General features: G+C 39.4%; 2 protein-coding genes, 1 non-coding gene and 1 pseudogene across 3 annotated transcripts in view; 2 read left to right on the top strand and 2 right to left on the bottom strand.

The window, feature by feature from the left end:
* Positions 1 to 16,786, bottom strand: part of POLR2B (RNA polymerase II subunit B) — a 48,327-nt gene extending 31,541 nt beyond the window's left edge. Inside the window, exons 1-6 of the mRNA XM_040238283.1 lie at positions 16,597 to 16,786; positions 13,231 to 13,303; positions 9,423 to 9,573; positions 3,890 to 4,002; positions 3,544 to 3,763; positions 3,030 to 3,188 (exon numbers count right to left, since the gene is read on the bottom strand). Coding sequence (XP_040094217.1) covers positions 3,030 to 3,188; positions 3,544 to 3,763; positions 3,890 to 4,002; positions 9,423 to 9,573; positions 13,231 to 13,303; positions 16,597 to 16,615 — 735 coding nt within the window. The 5' untranslated portion in view covers positions 16,616 to 16,786. The remainder of the gene's footprint in view (positions 1 to 3,029; positions 3,189 to 3,543; positions 3,764 to 3,889; positions 4,003 to 9,422; positions 9,574 to 13,230; positions 13,304 to 16,596) is intronic.
* Positions 4,772 to 5,342, top strand: LOC120862239 (annotated as a pseudogene).
* Positions 5,236 to 5,361, top strand: LOC120862302. The gene has a single exon (XR_005720732.1). It is a non-coding gene; the product is annotated as a small nucleolar RNA ACA64 (small nucleolar RNA).
* LOC120862238 (vesicle transport protein SFT2A-like) lies at positions 14,793 to 16,412 on the bottom strand. The gene is made up of 2 exons (XM_040238364.1): positions 16,404 to 16,412; positions 14,793 to 15,421 (listed from the first exon to the last, which is right to left on the bottom strand). The coding sequence occupies exons 1-2, from the start codon at positions 16,410 to 16,412 to the stop codon at positions 14,978 to 14,980; spliced, it is 453 nt and encodes a 150-aa protein (XP_040094298.1). The 3' UTR covers positions 14,793 to 14,977.
* Positions 16,787 to 17,267: the final 481 nt, after the last annotated feature.

Here is a 17,267-nt window from a genome sequence, read left to right as displayed (position 1 = left end):
TTACAACAAATTTCCAGGGGAACCACAAAAATTAAATCAAGTAACCTAAGTAACATAGCTGGCACAGAGCTATAGTCAAGAAATGCTATCGTTAGATTACGTTATCGTATGTAACATGCCTATGCTGGGTGGCTTCTAAGCTGGCGCTCAATGATCCCGGCCTCTATGACCGCCTTGTGCAGTCCCCCTGGAGAAGAGACTGGATGTGCTGAATTGCACCCAACAAAAAAGAACATGGCAAAAGCGACAGGATGTCGCTTTCAAGGCTAAGGCATAAAAGATGGCAATTTCCATCTTGTTCATATGCTCTATGGCTCTGCTCAATTACTCTGGCAAACAAGCTGCCCTGTTGTCAGGGGCTATATGGAGGGGCACCACGTGGCAAGGAACTGAATCTTGCCAATAACCACAAAAATGAGCCTTACAATGACTGTGGCCCAAAAACCTTGATGGCAGTCTTGTGACCAGTTAGTTCAGTTCAGTCGTTCAGTCGTGTCGGACTCTCTGCGACCCCATGAATTGCAGCACGCCAGGCCTCCCCGTCCATCACCAATTCCCGGAGTCCACTCAGACTCACGTCCATCAAGTCAGTGATGCCATCCAGCCATCTCATCCTCGGTCGTCCCCTTCTCCTCCTGCCCCCAATCCCTCCCTGCATCAGAGTCTTTTCCAATGAGTCAACTCTTTGCATGAGGTGGCCAAAGTACTGGAATTTCAGCTTTAGCATCATTACTTCCAAAGAAATCCCTGCTTGATCTCCTTCAGAATGGACTGGTTGGATCTCCTTGCAGTCCAAGGGACTCTCAAGAGTCTTCTCCAACACCACACTTCAAAAGCATCAATTCTTTGGCCCTCAGGCTTCTTCACAGTCCAACTCTCACATCCATACATGACTACTGGAAAAACCATAGCCTTGACTAAATGGACCTTAGTCGGCAAAGTTATGTCTCTGCTTTTGAATGTGCTATCTAGCTTGGTCATAACTTTTCTTCCAAGGAGTAAGCGTCTTTTAATTTCATGGCTGCAGTCACCATCTGCAGTGATTTTGGAGTCCCCAAAAATAAAGTCTGACACTGTTTCCATATCTACTTGCCATGAAGTGATGGGACTGGATGCCATGATCTTCGTTTTCTGAATGTTGAGCTTTAAGCCAACTTTTTCACTCTCCTCTTTCACTTTCATCAAGAGGCTCTTTAGTTCCTCTTCACTTTCTGCCATAAGGGTAGTGTCATCTGCATATCTGAGGTTACTGCTATTTTTCCCGGCAATCTTGATTCCAGCTTATGTTTCTTCCAGTCCAGGGTTTCTCATGATGTACTCTGCATAGAAGTTAAATAAGCAGGGTGACAATATACAGCCTTGACGTACTCCTTTTCCTACTTGGAAGCAGTCTGTTGTTCCATGTCCAGTTCTAACCGTTGCTTCCTGACCTGCATACAGATCTCTCAAGAGGCAGGTCAGATGGTCGTATTCCCATCTCTTTCAGAATTTTCCACAGTTTATTGTGATTCACACAGTCAAAGGCTTTGGCATAGTCAATAAAGCAGAAATAGATGTTTTTCTGGAACTTTCTTGCTTTTTCCATGATCCAGTGGATGTTGACAATTTGATCTCTGGTTCCTCTGCCTTGTCTAAAACCAGCTTGAAGTTCACGGTTCACGTATTGCTGAAGCCTGGCTTGGAGAATTTTGAGCATTACTTTACTAGCGTGTGAGATGAGTGCAATTGTGCGATAGTTTGAGCATTCTTTGGCATTGCCTTTCTTTGGAATTTGAATGAGAACTGACCTTTTCCAGTCCTGTGGCCACTGCTGAGTTTTCCAAAGTTGCTGGCATATTGAATGCAGCACTTTCACAGCATCATCTTTCAGGATTTGAAATAGCTCCACTGGAATTCCATCACCTCCACTAGCTTTGTTCGTAGTGATGCTTCCTAAGGCCCACTTGACTTCACATTCCAGGATGTCTGGCTCTAGGTGAGTGATCACACCATCGTGATTATCTGGGTCTGAATTTGGCAATAAGGAGTTCATGATCCGAGCCACAGTCAGCTCCTGGTCTTGTTTTTGCTGACTGCATAGAGCTTCTCCATCTTTAGCTGCAAAGTATATAATCAATCTGATTTTGGTGTTGACCATCTGGTGATGTCCATGTGTAGAGTCTTCTCTTGTCTTGTTGGAAGAGGGTGTTTGCTATGACCAGTGCGTTCTCTTGGCAAAACTCTATTAGCCTTTGCCCTGCTTCATTCTGTATTCCAAGGCCAAATTTGCCTGTTACTCCAGGTGTTTCTTGACTTCCTACTTTTGCATTCCAGTCCCCTATAATGAAAAGAACATCTTTTTTGGGTGTTAGTTCTAAAAGGTCTTGTAGGTCTTCATAGAACCGTTCAACTTCAGCTTCTTCAGCATTACTGGGTGGGGCATAGACTTGGATTACGGTGATATTGAATGGTTTGCCTTGGAAACGAACAGAGATCATTCTGTCATTTTTGAGATTGCATCCAAGTACTGCATTTCGGACTCTCTTGCTGACCATGATGGCTACTCCATTTCTTCTGAGGGAGTCCTGCCCACAGTAGTAGATATAATGGTCATCTGAGTTAAATTCACTCATTCCAGTCCATTTTAGTTCGCTGATTCCTAGAATGTCTACATCACTCTTGCCATCTCCTGTTTGACCACTTCCAATTTGCCTTGATTCATGGACCTGACATTTCAGGTTCCTATGCAATATTGCTCTTTACAGCATCAGACTTTGTTTCTATCACCAGTCACATCCACAACTGGGTATTGTTTTTGCTTTGGCTCCATCCCTTCTTTCTTTCTGGAGTTATTTCTCCACTGATCTAATGGTCACAAATAGTCACAAATAGTCGGAGACAACTGAGCGACTGAACTGAACTGAAAGTGCCTTTCATACAACACCGATAATATGTTCCAGAAAAACTTTTTGACAAAGCATGTAGCCTGGTAACTTACAGAACTAGATCAGAAGGAATAAACCCAAACAATATCATGTAATATTCCATACCTGTCCTCCTCTCGCCAGCATGCTAACCCAGATAGTGCTGGTGGGTCGAGAAGAATTCTCCAGACATGATCTACACTCTCCTGTGTAGGCATATTTGGAATCCTTTTTGGCAAACACATAGACTGTGTTTGTTGCCATTTTCTCTTGAGCAATCAGAACCTACATGGACAATAAAAGTTATAACCATGAAACAGACAAGGTCTTTGAATTAGAAAGAACAGTGAAAGCTGCATCTTAATTTAATCTGACTGTACAAGCTCACTGAAAAAACAATTCTTAAACTTTACATATTCCATTTTGCATAAACACTTAACTGAAACATATTAAGCTCAAACTGATGAAATTTCTAGTGTATATTATATATAGCTAAACAAAGTTTTGGTTTAATATAAATTCAGCTATCACCTCCCTAAAAATTCAACTGCTACTTCCAGATTATTACACAAAGTTTACTTTTTAATTTCAACTTTCATAAGCTTAATGATGTTATTTTTTATAAATAATGCTATTATACCTTTTCTGATCCATTAATAATAAAGTAGCCACCAGGATCCAAGGGGCATTCATTTAACTCACAAAGATCACGATCAGTTAAGCCATTCAATAGGCAGTAAGTTGAACGCAACATAATTGGAATTTTTCCTATAAAAGTTTTCTGATGTTGCGTCTGAAGTTGTTCTTCACCTTCTTTAATGACTGTTTTTGTTATGTCAACATAAAGTGGAGCAGAGTACCTTTGAAAATAAAAGTAGATCACAAGTTAATAGTAAGGTATTTGCTAAAACTCTCAAATGGCCAAAATTTTATTTTCTGAATTTTATTTCAAAATTAGCTGCTGGAAAAGAAACATGGTTTCTTACGTGAGATTTCTTAATCTGGCCTCATTTGGCATCATTGGTGATGGAGCACCATCTCTTTCCCAATGGGTGGGCTTGGACAGGTAAATCTGTTCAAACTTCAGCAAATATCTTGGCTAAAATGAAACAAAAAACCATGGAAAAAAGTAAATAATTTTTTCCATAAAAGATTTAATGATTCAGTTTTAATCAACATTAACATTTTGAGTAGAAACCGCTCTACTCTAGAAAATGCCAAAGTTAATCCACTTTACTAAAATGATGACTCTCCACAGTTACTATCCATATTCCATAGACATCAGGTTTTATACTTCATCACTCTCTTAAGGTGGAAGACAAAAAGAGACTGTAAAGACTAAGCATATATCATATGCTCTGCTGCTGCTGCTGCTGCTTCAGTCGTGTCCGACTGTGTGACCCCATAGACGGCAGCACACCAGGCTCCCCCGTCCCTGGGATTCTCCAGGCAAGAACACTGGAGTGGGTTGCCATTGCCTTCTCCAATGCATGAAAGTGAAAAGTGAAAGTGAAGTCACTCAGTCGTGTCCGACTCTTCGAGACCCCATGGACTGCAGCCTACCAGGCTCCTCCATCCATGGGATTTTCCAGGCAAGAGTACTGGAGTGGGGTGCCACTGCCTTCTCCTCATATGCTCTGAATTCATGTCAAAAAACTAAGATGGATTTGCATTAATGATCTGTACAGCTCTTTCATGTGCCCTCTCCTTAGCTGAGGTTAAGTTAACAAAGTTACCGGAAAACAAAGAAAAGATACATTCATACAATTAGAAATGTGTTCTAAACTAATCAACAGGACATGGGAAAAAGTAAACCTAACTCTTCAATTAAACATAACAGAAGATGTCAGCACCAGTCGCAGGGCAAAATGGAGGCGCTGATTTTGGAACTCTTCCTGTGTACTGGTCAAAGCCATCCTTATTCTGGAAAATGAAGGAGATCAACTTTTTGCCACGTACAACGACACCTATACATCAAGAAGCAAAAGGCCTTTGAGAAGAATATTTTCAACAAGACCCTTAGGACTGAGAGTGAAGCTGCCCTTTTAGAAAGCCTGAAAGTGGTATACAAAAGCTGTATCAATCTCTTTTTCTGTATGATTGGCAGCTCCTATAAAAATGAACTGAAGTTCATGGCTGTTTTGAACTGCTTCTTCAACTAATCAAGACAGATGCTGAGGGAAAATGTAGAAAAGCAAGCTCTGCTGGTGAATATTCTTCTCGGCTGTGGAAGAAATCACAGATGCAGGGGTGATCCGAGACAGTAATTCCCATAAAGTTGTACACCCGGCGGCATTAAGGAGCAGATCAAATATCAGGTGCTGCAGTCCACCAAAGAAAAGATCCACTTCGGCTTTGACCACGGCCGCAGGTGAGACTCGGCGCCCAGAGCCACCGGAGGCCTTAGCTCACTGCCCGCTTCTCCATGTGGGGATGTGAAACCCAGGCCCCGACACGCGCCGCCAAAAAAAAAAAAGAAAAGATCCAGCAGTCACTCCAGTGAAGACCACCATTCCTGGCTTTTCAGTTCAGTTCAGTTCAGTTCAGTCACATCCAACTCTTTGCAACCCCATGAACCGCAGCATGCCAGGCCTCCCTGTCCATCACCAACTCCCGGAGTCCACCCAAACCCATGTCCATCAAGTCGGTGATGCCATCCAACCATCTCATCCTCCGTTGTCCCCTTCTCCTCCTGCCCTCAATCTTTCCCAGCATCAGGGTCTTTTCCAATGAGTCAGCTCTTTGCATGAGGTGGCCAAAGTATTGGAGTTTCAGCTTCAACATCAGTCCTTCCAATAAATGAACACCCAGGACTATCTCCTTTAGGATGGACGGGTTGGATCTCCTTGCAGTCCAAGGGACTCTCAAGAGTCTTCTCCAACACTACAGTTCAAAAGCATCAATTTTTTGGTGCTCAGCTTTTTTTATAATCCAACTCACACATCCATACATGACCACTGGAAAACCACAGCCTTGACTAGATGGACCTTTGTTGGCAAAGTAATGTCTCTGCTTTTTAATATATTGTCTAGGTTGGTCATAACTTTTCTTCCAAGGAGTAAACGTCTTTTAATTTCATGGCTGCAGTCACCATCTGCAGTGATTCTGGAGCCCAGAAAAATAAAGTCAGCCACTGTTTCCACTGTTTCCCCATGTATTTGCCATGAAGTGATGGGACCGGATGCCGTGATCTCAGTTTTCTCAATGTTGAGCTGGCTCTTCACGTCCTCAAAAAATCCAAGAGCTCTTGGGTGACTTCTCATCCAGTCCCCCAAGTGATGCTTGCAGGATCATCTTGAGGTCACAGGGATTGAGATTCCATCTTGTCTGTAGGTGGCCCACCCTCACCCCAACCTGTACATGCTTCCCCTTCCTTCTCACTCCTCTCTGTCAGTACTGGAAGGAAAGCTCTGAGCATATCGGACACGGGGCAGGGGAAGCACCCTCTTTCTTCTTTGACTGGATCATGCTCCCACACTCTTCTACAGCCTGTATTTTCTCCTCTATTTCTGTGCTTCTGTGCCCTGTGATGCAACTATACTTCAAAGCAGGAGAAGGAACGTGCTGAGGGTTTTCCTCGTTTTGCCTTTACACAGCCTTCATCCCAACAGCAAGGGGAAGGAGAGAGAATTCTTTTGTATAGAATAAGTGGGAGTGGGGAGTGGCATTTCAAGTCTCGGTATTTTCCCCTATTTCTTCTTACTGCCCAGACCTCTAGTCTTGAAAAAATACTGGGAACATAGGAAAGGACAGCATGGAAGCAGTGATTTAAATTTTATCGAAGAGGGTCTACAAAATTCTGTATTTCAAACACAGCTGAATTTTTTTTTTTTTTTTAACCCTGATCCTGGCTTATAGCTTCAAAACTGCTGTGGTGTTTGTTGTAGCAATGTCCATCTCTGTGTCTGATACCTTAACTCTCCACCTTCACTACCATCAGATCTCCACCTGACTTGTCCTCTCTGTGCCCTGGAGAAAAGCCAGTCCCTGAATTAAAACTCCACTTGAGTCTTGGAAAGAAGAGTTTCTGCTCAGAACTGGAGACAGGGTGGGATTTAGGACTTGGACCTCTGGGCTCTCTTAGTCCCCTTCTCTCCCCAACAGGCATTTCAATTCTCTGCCTTGGGTCTGTGAACTCTGCTGCTTAACACTGTCCTCTTCTGCCCCAACCTAATCCAGGCACCACCCATCCGAGGTCACTGAGAGAGGTGCCTTTCTTCAGAAAACCTTTGGGATTAGAATTTCCCCAGGAAGATGAAGGATGGAACGCTCATTGTTGGGTTTCATCTCTCCTTTTGACCCAAAACTTCCCACAAAAATGTCTCAAGAAACATTCCCGAGACTTAGCATTCTGCCCCATTCACTAACTGCCAATTCCCATGGGCAGATAACTGGGAATCCTTGAAGGGGCATTTCTGTGTAAGAGATGTATGGAATCAGTATGATAGCCACCTTCTTTCAATGCTGTGTGCAAAGAGGAATAAAAAAGAAACAAAAACAACAGAAAATCCTAATTACTATTCTACATAAAGAAATGAGAATTTCCAACTATGGCTGACTATAGCTTATTTCACAGGTAAAAAAAAAAAAAAGAGAGAGAAAGAAAAATTTTCAATTAAATATCTGCTACCCAATAAAACAAGATCCAAGAGAACTTTCCAGAGTTAAATGGATACAGAATTTCTCTCTAAATCAAACCTCAGAAAAGGAAAAGATGGAACTAAGCAGATCACTAAAGGAAAAATATGAATACCCAAGTTTCCCAAGCTGGAGTAGGCAAAGAGCAAAAAGAACTACTGTTGATAATGAAACAAAAGGAATTCAGCCATCCAACTACTCATTTCCACTATCACCTTAGTTTAGGACATTATTATCTGAAACGTAAGCTATTTCAAAATCTGTATCTGACTCTAGTCTCTTGCCATTCCAAGTAAATACCATTTCCAAAGTAACCTTTTTAAAATAACACTTTAATACATTCTTTGACAGTCTTTCCACAATTTCCCATGACAGCCAATGACATCCAAGCATGTGACAACCTAGTTCCATCTTATCTTCCACTATCAAAAAGAGATCAAGTCAAAAACAATACACTGACTACGGTGGTCCCTCCATTCCAACCACAAGCCAAATTCATGAAGTATCTTTTGCTGAAATGATTAAATATCTTTTCTCTACTAAGACAAATGCCCTTTACGGTCAGCTTAAGTCCCTCCCATCTTTTTCACTAAGCTCTGATATCAAAGCTTTCGAGATCTCTTCCTTCCATAGTACTTATTTTGGAACTCTGAATATGCTATATTATTATCTCGCGTTTTGAAAAGACCATATAGAAAAAAATGCCATACATATATTTAAGTAAAAGACATTTTATACCCATTTTTCCAACACAGTGCCAGAAGAGTCAATTATTTTTGTTCTCAAGAGCAAAGTCTATGCAGTATCTCCACCTAAAATGAGAATACACCAGCCCTTATGAGATAAGCTATGGAAAAGAGGGACTGACCTGGCAGGAAATAATAATCTCTCCCTCTATCTACTTCTACTTCTTTTCTACCTCATTTTGGTTTTTAGTTTTCCCTGTCCCTCAAGACCGATTAAGCTGCCTCTCTACTCAAAAACTAGGAACATGGAATTCCCTGGTGGCTTAGTGGCTAGGATTCTGGGCTTTCACTGCCATGGCCTGGGTGCCATGGCCTGGGTTTGATCCCTGGTGGGGGAAATTGAGATTCCCCCAAACCATGCAGCAATAAATAAATAGTGCTTAAAAGAAAAAAAAAAAAAAAAACTGGGTGGGAAGAAAGTTCATGAGGGAGGGAAATATGTATACCTATGGCTGATTTATGTTGCTGTATGGCAGAAACCAACAACACTGTAAAGTGATTATCCTTCAATTAAAAATAAATAAATTAAGAAAAAAAAACTAGGGACAGTCATTGTTTTCGACTACATACACACTTCTTTACAATCACTCACTTAAAACTAGATTCTAAAATGATAGCCCTGCTATGATTTTAACAATGCTGAAAACATGCACGTGTTTAAAAAAATAAAAGACTACAAACTAATTTAGAAAAATTAAGAGCTGATATATTTGGGTGATTTTCCCTTAACTCTTATATTGATATAATAATGTATTTCATGCAACAAATAATCAAGGCAGAGGTTCTTCACCTACTTTTTCTTTCAATTACTTATACTTGGAAAGACAAAAGGAGGATTTTCTGAAGTAATATGACTATTTCTGGCTTGCTTCTCTCAGTAGCTCATCATATCTCTTGAGATTCCTCTTCCTGACTATTAAATACCTACTATCTGAGTAAGAATTAACAGTTCTGCATTACTTGCAAAAATGCATCTCTCCATTAGTAAGACTAAATCAGGAGCTGATAGAAACTGTTGTAAGTACACTACAGAAAGTACACTTTTCTTTTTTAACCTTTAAGCCAGGTGAAAAAAGGACTGAGATTTCAAATCAATGCCCTTATTTATGTTACTTTCTTAAAATAACCATCTTACCGGTTCTTCTACTTCTCCACTAGCATGCTGAGCTTCAGCTTGCAGGTCTATAGGTGGAGCATCTTCCACAATTCTTTGAACAGACATCTGAATAAACTCATCAAAAGAATCCAGCTGTTGTCTCACCAAACCTTTCTCATCAAAATAGGAACTGGGAAAATATGAGTTTACAATCAGTTACAACTCACTGATGTTTTCTAGCATACTTCCTCATTTTCATTATCATTAAATTCAACAAATATTAATCATAAAATAGAAATCACTCTGTACCCATCATTATACAAAATACTATCATGTATCTAAAAAGGCGATGAGACTAGGAACACTTTCTTTGTAGAACTTATTGCTAAGTCTGGGGAAATGAGACTTATACTTGTGGGTAGAATTACTAAAACACAACGTAAGAACTATAAGGAAGCCCTAACTTATAAATATCCCTTATAAACTTTATCCAATCTCTTTGAAACATTTCTTGAAACTAAAGAAAATGTATAGTCAAAGAGAAAAACATTAACATGGATGGGCCATGAGAATATTACGCTAAGAGAAATAAATAAGAGAAAAACAGATAGCACATGATTTCACTCTTACGTGGAATCTTAAAAAAAAGGAAAAAAACCCAAACCCAAAACAACAGACAAACAAAAGAAAAAAAAGTCACAGACATAGAGAACAGATAAGAGGTTACCAGAGAGAGAAAGCGGTTAATTTTATAGGTGAAATGGGTGACAGGGGTAAAATGTAAGGTGATACAAATGATGGATGATAACTAGACTGTGGCAGTGATCCCTCTGTGCTGTACATCTGAAACTTATATAACAAAAAAAAGGCATGGAAAAAAAAAAAGATAAAAATAAGAACTTTAATTTTAATAAGAAGAAAGATGATGTTAATGACTAAAATATAGCATGTTAAGAATTTCAATTTTAGGTTAAAGATTATCCTATTCTGTATATGTTAAAGGCAAGATGAGGCAAAGTCATTTAATGAAAATACTCAGCAAATGACTGATCATTAAAAATGGAGCAAGGTTGAAAGATCAGAGCTAGTGGTACAGACACAAAAATCAAACAGTGAAAGCCCTAATGAAGGACAGAGGCTCAAAAAGAAACAACTTATTATTTGCAAGAAGACTCTTTCCCCTTACCACCACACAAGAACAGCTGCATAGCTGGACCTAGCTTCTAGCCCCTTTTGCTTATTAACTAGCTCCCTCATCTCACACCAACTTTCTGAGCGCCATGCATAGCCCAACAAACCATCAGCTTCCCGTTTCCACATCAGGAGATCATCTCACAGGTTGCTGGCCAGCCTACAGATTGGCTGGCTTTGGGTCCCACCCTGATTCAGTCACCCATGGCTATCAATATCAGAAGTTCTCTATGGCAGAGAACACAGTAATAATCACCCGTATATAAGGTACAGCTTCAAGAATGATGGAGGCAGAGACGTCCTTGGTGGTCCAGTGGCTAAGACTCCATGCTCCCAATGCAGGGGGCTAGTTTTGATCCCCCATCAGGGCACTAGGTCCCACATGCCACAACTAAGAGTTCGTGGGCCAAAATTAAAAATTCCCGCCTGCCACAACTAAGACCTGGTACAGCCAAATAAATAAATAAAAGTTAATAAATATTTATAGAATGGTGAAGGTAACTTCCTTCAGTAGAGACTGTGAGCTAACAGGGAAGAAATTTCCCACAACCATTTGGGTCAGCCATTGGTATATAAGAGACACATGGAAGGCACTAGCTGTAAAGTAAACAACGGTTTTTATGGACAATTTACAATTAAAAATCTTTTAAAAAACTAGGGACAAGTTTCATCCTCCCAGGAAGCTGAACCATAGCTACTTTTCCCCAAATCATCAGAAGAGTACCTCATTAGAATGCCACCCTTTAAACACCTAAACTATAGTTCTTATTTATGAATAGTTATTATTTTGAATAGTTCTTATTTATGGTATCTACTACTATGATGGGGTTCCCTGAATTCCCAGATTCAGTTGTAAAGAATTTGCCTGCCAATGCAAGAGATGTCAGTTCATTCCCCTGATCAAAAAGATACTCTGGAGAAGAAATGGCAACCCACTCCAGTATTCTTGCCTGGGAAATCTCATGTACAGAAGGAACCTGGCAGGCTATAGTCCATGAGATCACAAAAGAGTCAGACACAGTGACTAAATAATAACTACCATGACTGATGTACAAGAAGTCATCTTACTAAACTCACCATGATATTAAGTATTATCACATTCGCAATGCCTGGGAAAGATCACTTGATATCAAATAGTGGAAAAACAAAACATCATCTCACCATAGTTAAAGTACCTATAATCAATTAAAATGTAAAAATCAAACAACATTTTATTCTGTAAGAAACGTTAAATGCAAGGACTTGTCAAACAGTGTATTTAATCCTTCAGCAATTTGCCACATAAGTTGAAAACTATTTTTTTGGCTAAGATCAAAACATTCTTTCTCCCTGGCAATCACCAAATACAGGCATCTTCCAAACATCTAGCTGGTTACTGTTTCCTAGTAAAAATGTCTCTTGGTGTTTAATACTAAAAAATCATAGAAGATGTAAATGTCTCAGTATGAAGTTTATAGTCCACGTTTAATAGGAAAAACAAATACATACTTACATCCCATTAACTCAATACATTTTTAACAAAACAATCTTCAGCAAAGCTTCAGTTTTACTCCAAACACAACTAGCAGAATCCAGAAGCATGTATTCTTCAAAAGGGAAGAGGCTGAGGCATCATCATATTACTATATATAAAGCAGCTGTCACTTTGGTAAGAGAGGAGAATTGTAGCACTTTACATCCTAACATAGCAAGAGGTGACTTAATTACTTAAAAGTTATTTTTCTCACCTATATGTAAGGCTTCTTGCTCAGTTTTATTAACAGCTTAATTATACTTAGACTTGGATGGGAATGTGGGTTGAAATACAACCTGTTATGACTTTATCCATTTAAAACATTGAGAAAATCAAGGAATCAAATTAAGAGCACCAGTAATGTAACAAACAGGCAACATACGCCATCTGATATAATGCACTGAGAGCAGAACATCATTGTTACCAAAAGTAATCATCCAATTATGAGCATCAGACAAACCCAAACTGAGGGGCCGTCTAAAAAGTAATTAGCCTATATTCTTCAAAAATGTCAAGGTCAAAAAAAAAGTGAGGCCATGGGATGCTTTGAAGAGATAGTGGGTTTCAGAACCAAAAAACAAAAAAAAAAAAAAAAAAAGAGAAGACTAAGGAACGGTCCTAGGTTATAGGAGACAAAAGAATAAGTCATGAAAACTAAATGTAATATATGATCTTATGTTGGATCCAGGATCAGAAAATTTTTGTTTTGTTCCAAACAACTTTAGTGGGACACCAGCAAAATCTGGGTAAGGTCTCTAGGTTAAATAAAATTACTGTATTAATTAATTTCTTTATTTTAATAACTTATATTATGATTATATGAAAGAATATTCCTAGGTAAGTCACTAAGTCTCAAATATTTCAGAAAAAAACACAGATAGATTAAGAATAAGGCAAAGAAAACAAAGCATAAGGTTAACCTTTACAGAATCTAGGTGAAGTATATACATGAATTCTTGCATAATTTTTCTATAAATCAAAATACTTTGCAAGTTAAAGTTAGATAGTTAAATAAATAACAAGCCAGCACTCATGAACCCTATTCACATAAAACATCTAATTTTCAAGCAAAGAATAAGCAGGAAATCACTGTGTGCTTCACAGTGCCTTTTAAAACTTTTTCAGTTTGGTCTAAAACATTACCTAATTACAATCCAGCAAGCTTCTTGCCATAAATCTGGGGTGATTTCATCATCATCTTCATCATATTGCATATCTGCAAAAAAAAAAAAAAAATCATTCTCACTTGCAATAAATACTACTAGTTCACATCTCACTCCTATCATGTGAGGTAGCAGAAACACATTTATACTAAATAAAAAACAACTGCTTTAGCCCATTTCTGTAAAATCTCAATCATTACTTGAATTGTAATGAAATAATTTATGTATGTATGTACACATGAGTCTATGTCACATAGGTATTCTCCCAATTCACAAAGAGGTCTCATGAGAAAGGTTCAGTACAAGTCATAGTCATAGGAATTTATAACTGTTCCATCCTCTCCAGAAAGCTCATGTAACTCTTATTAACAGCTAAATATATTATAATAACTAACAGCTAGCTCACAGTCCTATGATCCAAAGTCAGAGATTAGGCTAAGAGGCAGGAGTCAGCAAAGGATTCCAATAGCTGGGCAATACGTCTAAGGTGCAGTGTCTATTACAGCAACATTTCATACATGGACAGGGATGACAGCCTATATTTTCCAAAGATGGCCACACTGTATCTTCCATTTTACATGTTCTTTTATAAAGTGATTTTAACACTCCTACCATCAAGATATAAGGGTGGGGGAGGCTGGTCTATGCTTCTTCCCCTTGATTCTAGATGGGTTTTTGCATCTCCCATAACTAAGAGAATACAGTTGAACCAATGTTACACAATTTTAGAAGCTTTAGATCAGGAAAAGCAACGCAATTCCACCTTGTTTGCTGAAATACTTACATTTGTGACTAAGAAGCCCTATTACTCTAAGGCTGGTATACTTAGGTGAGAAAGCCTAAACAGAGAAGCCACTCAGAGCTGTTCCATTCATCAACCCTAGTCCTTGAATGTTCCTAGGCTAGATGCCAGATGCACTGAACGCAGAGTGGGAGTAAACACTCCAGATCACAACCCCCAGCTGTCAATATTCAGGCTTTGTGTCTGCCAACCACTGGCATCAGTCAACAGTCAAGCCATTCCTACTATGCTCTGCCCAAATTCCTAGCCCACTTAATTCATGAACATGTTAAATAATTTCTAAGCAGCCAAATTTTGGGGTAGTCATGCAGTAATAGTCATGTGTGCAATGGGGCAACTGAAAAATCAGTGTGCATTGGTCCTAATATTAGTCTCGTTTTTTTAAATTTTTTTCCAAGTGTGGGTTTATTATGAAATTATGAAGATTTCTACATTATTTTTGTTACATACAATAAAGCAATGCTTAAAGGAAAACTTTCACATTTAAAGTTTTTATTTTAAAAAGATATTATTTATTTTTTAAAGAAAACATTTTTATTTTAAAAAGATATTTTTTTAATGTAAACATGTAAAAACCACCAAAAACGTTGATTATATCTTGCAGTGAAGGTTTATCCTTAAATATTTACATTTCAAATGCTGTTTAGAAAAGATTTAAAAATTGGCTAAAAATCATTTGCAATTGGCAATGATTAAAATATCCTTGTCTCTGAAAGAGCGTACTAATGGCACATAATGAATTTACTGTCACAAGCACTTAACAGTTTAATGGGTATGTAATTTTATCAGTATACAAAATGGTCTTAGATGGTCAGTGCAGTTGTTCTGGAGTGATCACTGGAACAGGAAAAGGCCACTTCACCAAAAATAGAACATCGACTTTCAAAAGGTCTTTTCAAACAGTCTCCTTCTTTTCAAAGAGTTTTCAGCTCAGGAGAGAAGAACAGCATTTAATTACTGCATCCCTTGCATATGGAATGTATGACAGACTATACCAGGTCATCGAAAGGAACTGCAATCTGCAGAATAATACAGCCAGTCCCTTCTCATGCCACCAAAGAGCAGTGCACAGGGTGAGCACGAAACACAAAAGCATAACTGTTGCAAGCAATCTCATTGTTTCAAACATTTTCTTCAGTTGTTTCACAGGTCCCATTAAAAAGCATGTACTGGCTAAGGCAGCAGTATTTTCAAAGGTATAAAACACTGCAAAAAGCTTTATGCCTCCAGGGAGACACAGCAATCCAGTTCCAAGGATGCAGAAGAAGATGCCACTGACGAAGCATATGGCAAACCACTTCAGCCTGGTGTTGAAACTAAGGGATGAGGCATCAAGGACCTGTGGGGTCAGGCCCTGTTCCTCCTTGTCCTGGCGGGGTAAAAAAAACTAAGGTATCTAAAACAGCTTAGAGATTTCTAGTTTTGATGACACACTAAATGTTATTATTACAGGCACAAAGGAGAAGCTAATAAAGCTGGAAAAGGAGCCGTAATGATGAAGTTAGTTTTATATTTATTGATCATTTATCCCTTTTAACATTTTTTATGTCTTCTAGCTTGTGAGAAATGAGAATATATCACCTACTAAAAAATTAAGCTAAGATTTTTGGGGTGATTTTTTTCGCAGATAGAAGAAAAAGAATACAATGATACTAATAAATTTCTAGATGCAAGATAAAAATAGGACACAGTTTAAACAGCAGACCTTAAGTTTCTGCTTCTATTTTCTCCATGAAGTAAGTGAAGGAACAGAAGAGTGAGGGGCAACCAGGAGGTTGGGAGCTAGAAGAAAATGAACTCTGAAAAAGGAGTTGTGGAGAATGGAAGAGGGAGCATTAAAAATATACAATGAAAATACACTATTCATGACTTAAGATTTCTACATGTAAAAAGAAAAAAGACATAGCGTCCCTGTTCAGTAAAATGCATACCATCGAGAACTGTTGTCAGAGGAAATGTAAATATCACCTTTTAAGATAATTTACTTAGGCATATAGCAACATGAAGGAATGCCAAACTAGATCAAACCCTGCCCCCCCCACACACACAAACACATATAGAGAAACTATATTCTTTGTCCCCGGGGTATTACCAGAACCTGCTGCCGTCTATGGGGTCGCACAGTCGGACACGACTGAAGCGACTTAGCAGCAGCAGCACCATGTTTGGCAAAGGCCGACGCTCAAAAACTATTCAACAAATCCACTAGCTCTGGCCTTTACGTAAATTTGAAAAGGAGCTCCGCTTCAGACGAAATCAAAACAACTATACCTGTCATATGGTTCTTCAGGCTACTTTCAATACGGGAAGGGAGTGTCAGATTCAACCAAGAGAACAAGAGTCCCCCTGACCGAGATCATAAAAGCTACGTTCCCCGCACCCTCCACCTCTCAAAATCTCAGATCCGGCCTGGGGATGTAGGGAAACGACTGGGGACGTGGTGGGGGAGGCCGGGGAGGGGGCCGTAAATCCTTCATTCGTCCAACTCCCCACGTTTCCCCCGCGTAAATGTGTCGCCGAGGAGAGCCCTGACTGGTCACCTACCCTCGTCCGCGTCGTACATCTTGGCAAACGGTTCCCGAGCCCGTCAATCTAGAAATCACACACAGAAAGGCGCGTAGCTGCCACCGACCACAGCAAAGTGAGGCGAAGTAATTTCCGTCTCCGGCGTTCCCAGAATACTCTGCGTCCCACACGAAGCCCCGCCCACAAAGGCTGCAGTTAAGGTTTGCGCCTGCGCGAAGGGCAAGGGGCGGGGGGAAAAAACGTGGTTAAGAGTTAGTATTGCACATGCGCGGTTTGTGGGTTGAGGTTTCCTGTTCTTGGAGTGGGAGGACTGTTCCTTACGGTCTCCGAGTTGGCTCCTGCTAATAAAGCTTTGTTTTCTAGTGGTGTTGCACAAATAATGGCACCAAAAAAAGAAAGAAGATTTAATAATAAAAGGTTTAATTGTCGCCGTGCTCTATTTTTTTCAGTTCCAAAGATTTAAAAACACGAACCTTTTAAGAAGGATTTGTGTACATCAATTATGCATCATTTTTAAATGTTTAATAACCGTGATTTTAATGCTGTTGCACGAATGATGATACCCGAAAAAAGCCAAGATGTATTAATAAAAGGTTTTAATTGTGGCTGTAAGTCTGCGACATTCGATTTTTAATTTTCCAGTTGTAAAGACAAACACGTAGCTCCTAAAAATGTGATTTCTTAACAGC

Source organism: Oryx dammah, unplaced genomic scaffold (assembly GCF_014754425.2).
Source record: "Oryx dammah isolate SB20612 unplaced genomic scaffold, SCBI_Odam_1.1 HiC_scaffold_3, whole genome shotgun sequence".
In the NCBI taxonomy this organism is placed as follows: domain Eukaryota; kingdom Metazoa; phylum Chordata; class Mammalia; order Artiodactyla; family Bovidae; genus Oryx; species Oryx dammah.
Note: the sequence above shows the minus strand (reverse complement) of the source record. Positions and strands in the feature narration are given on the sequence as shown.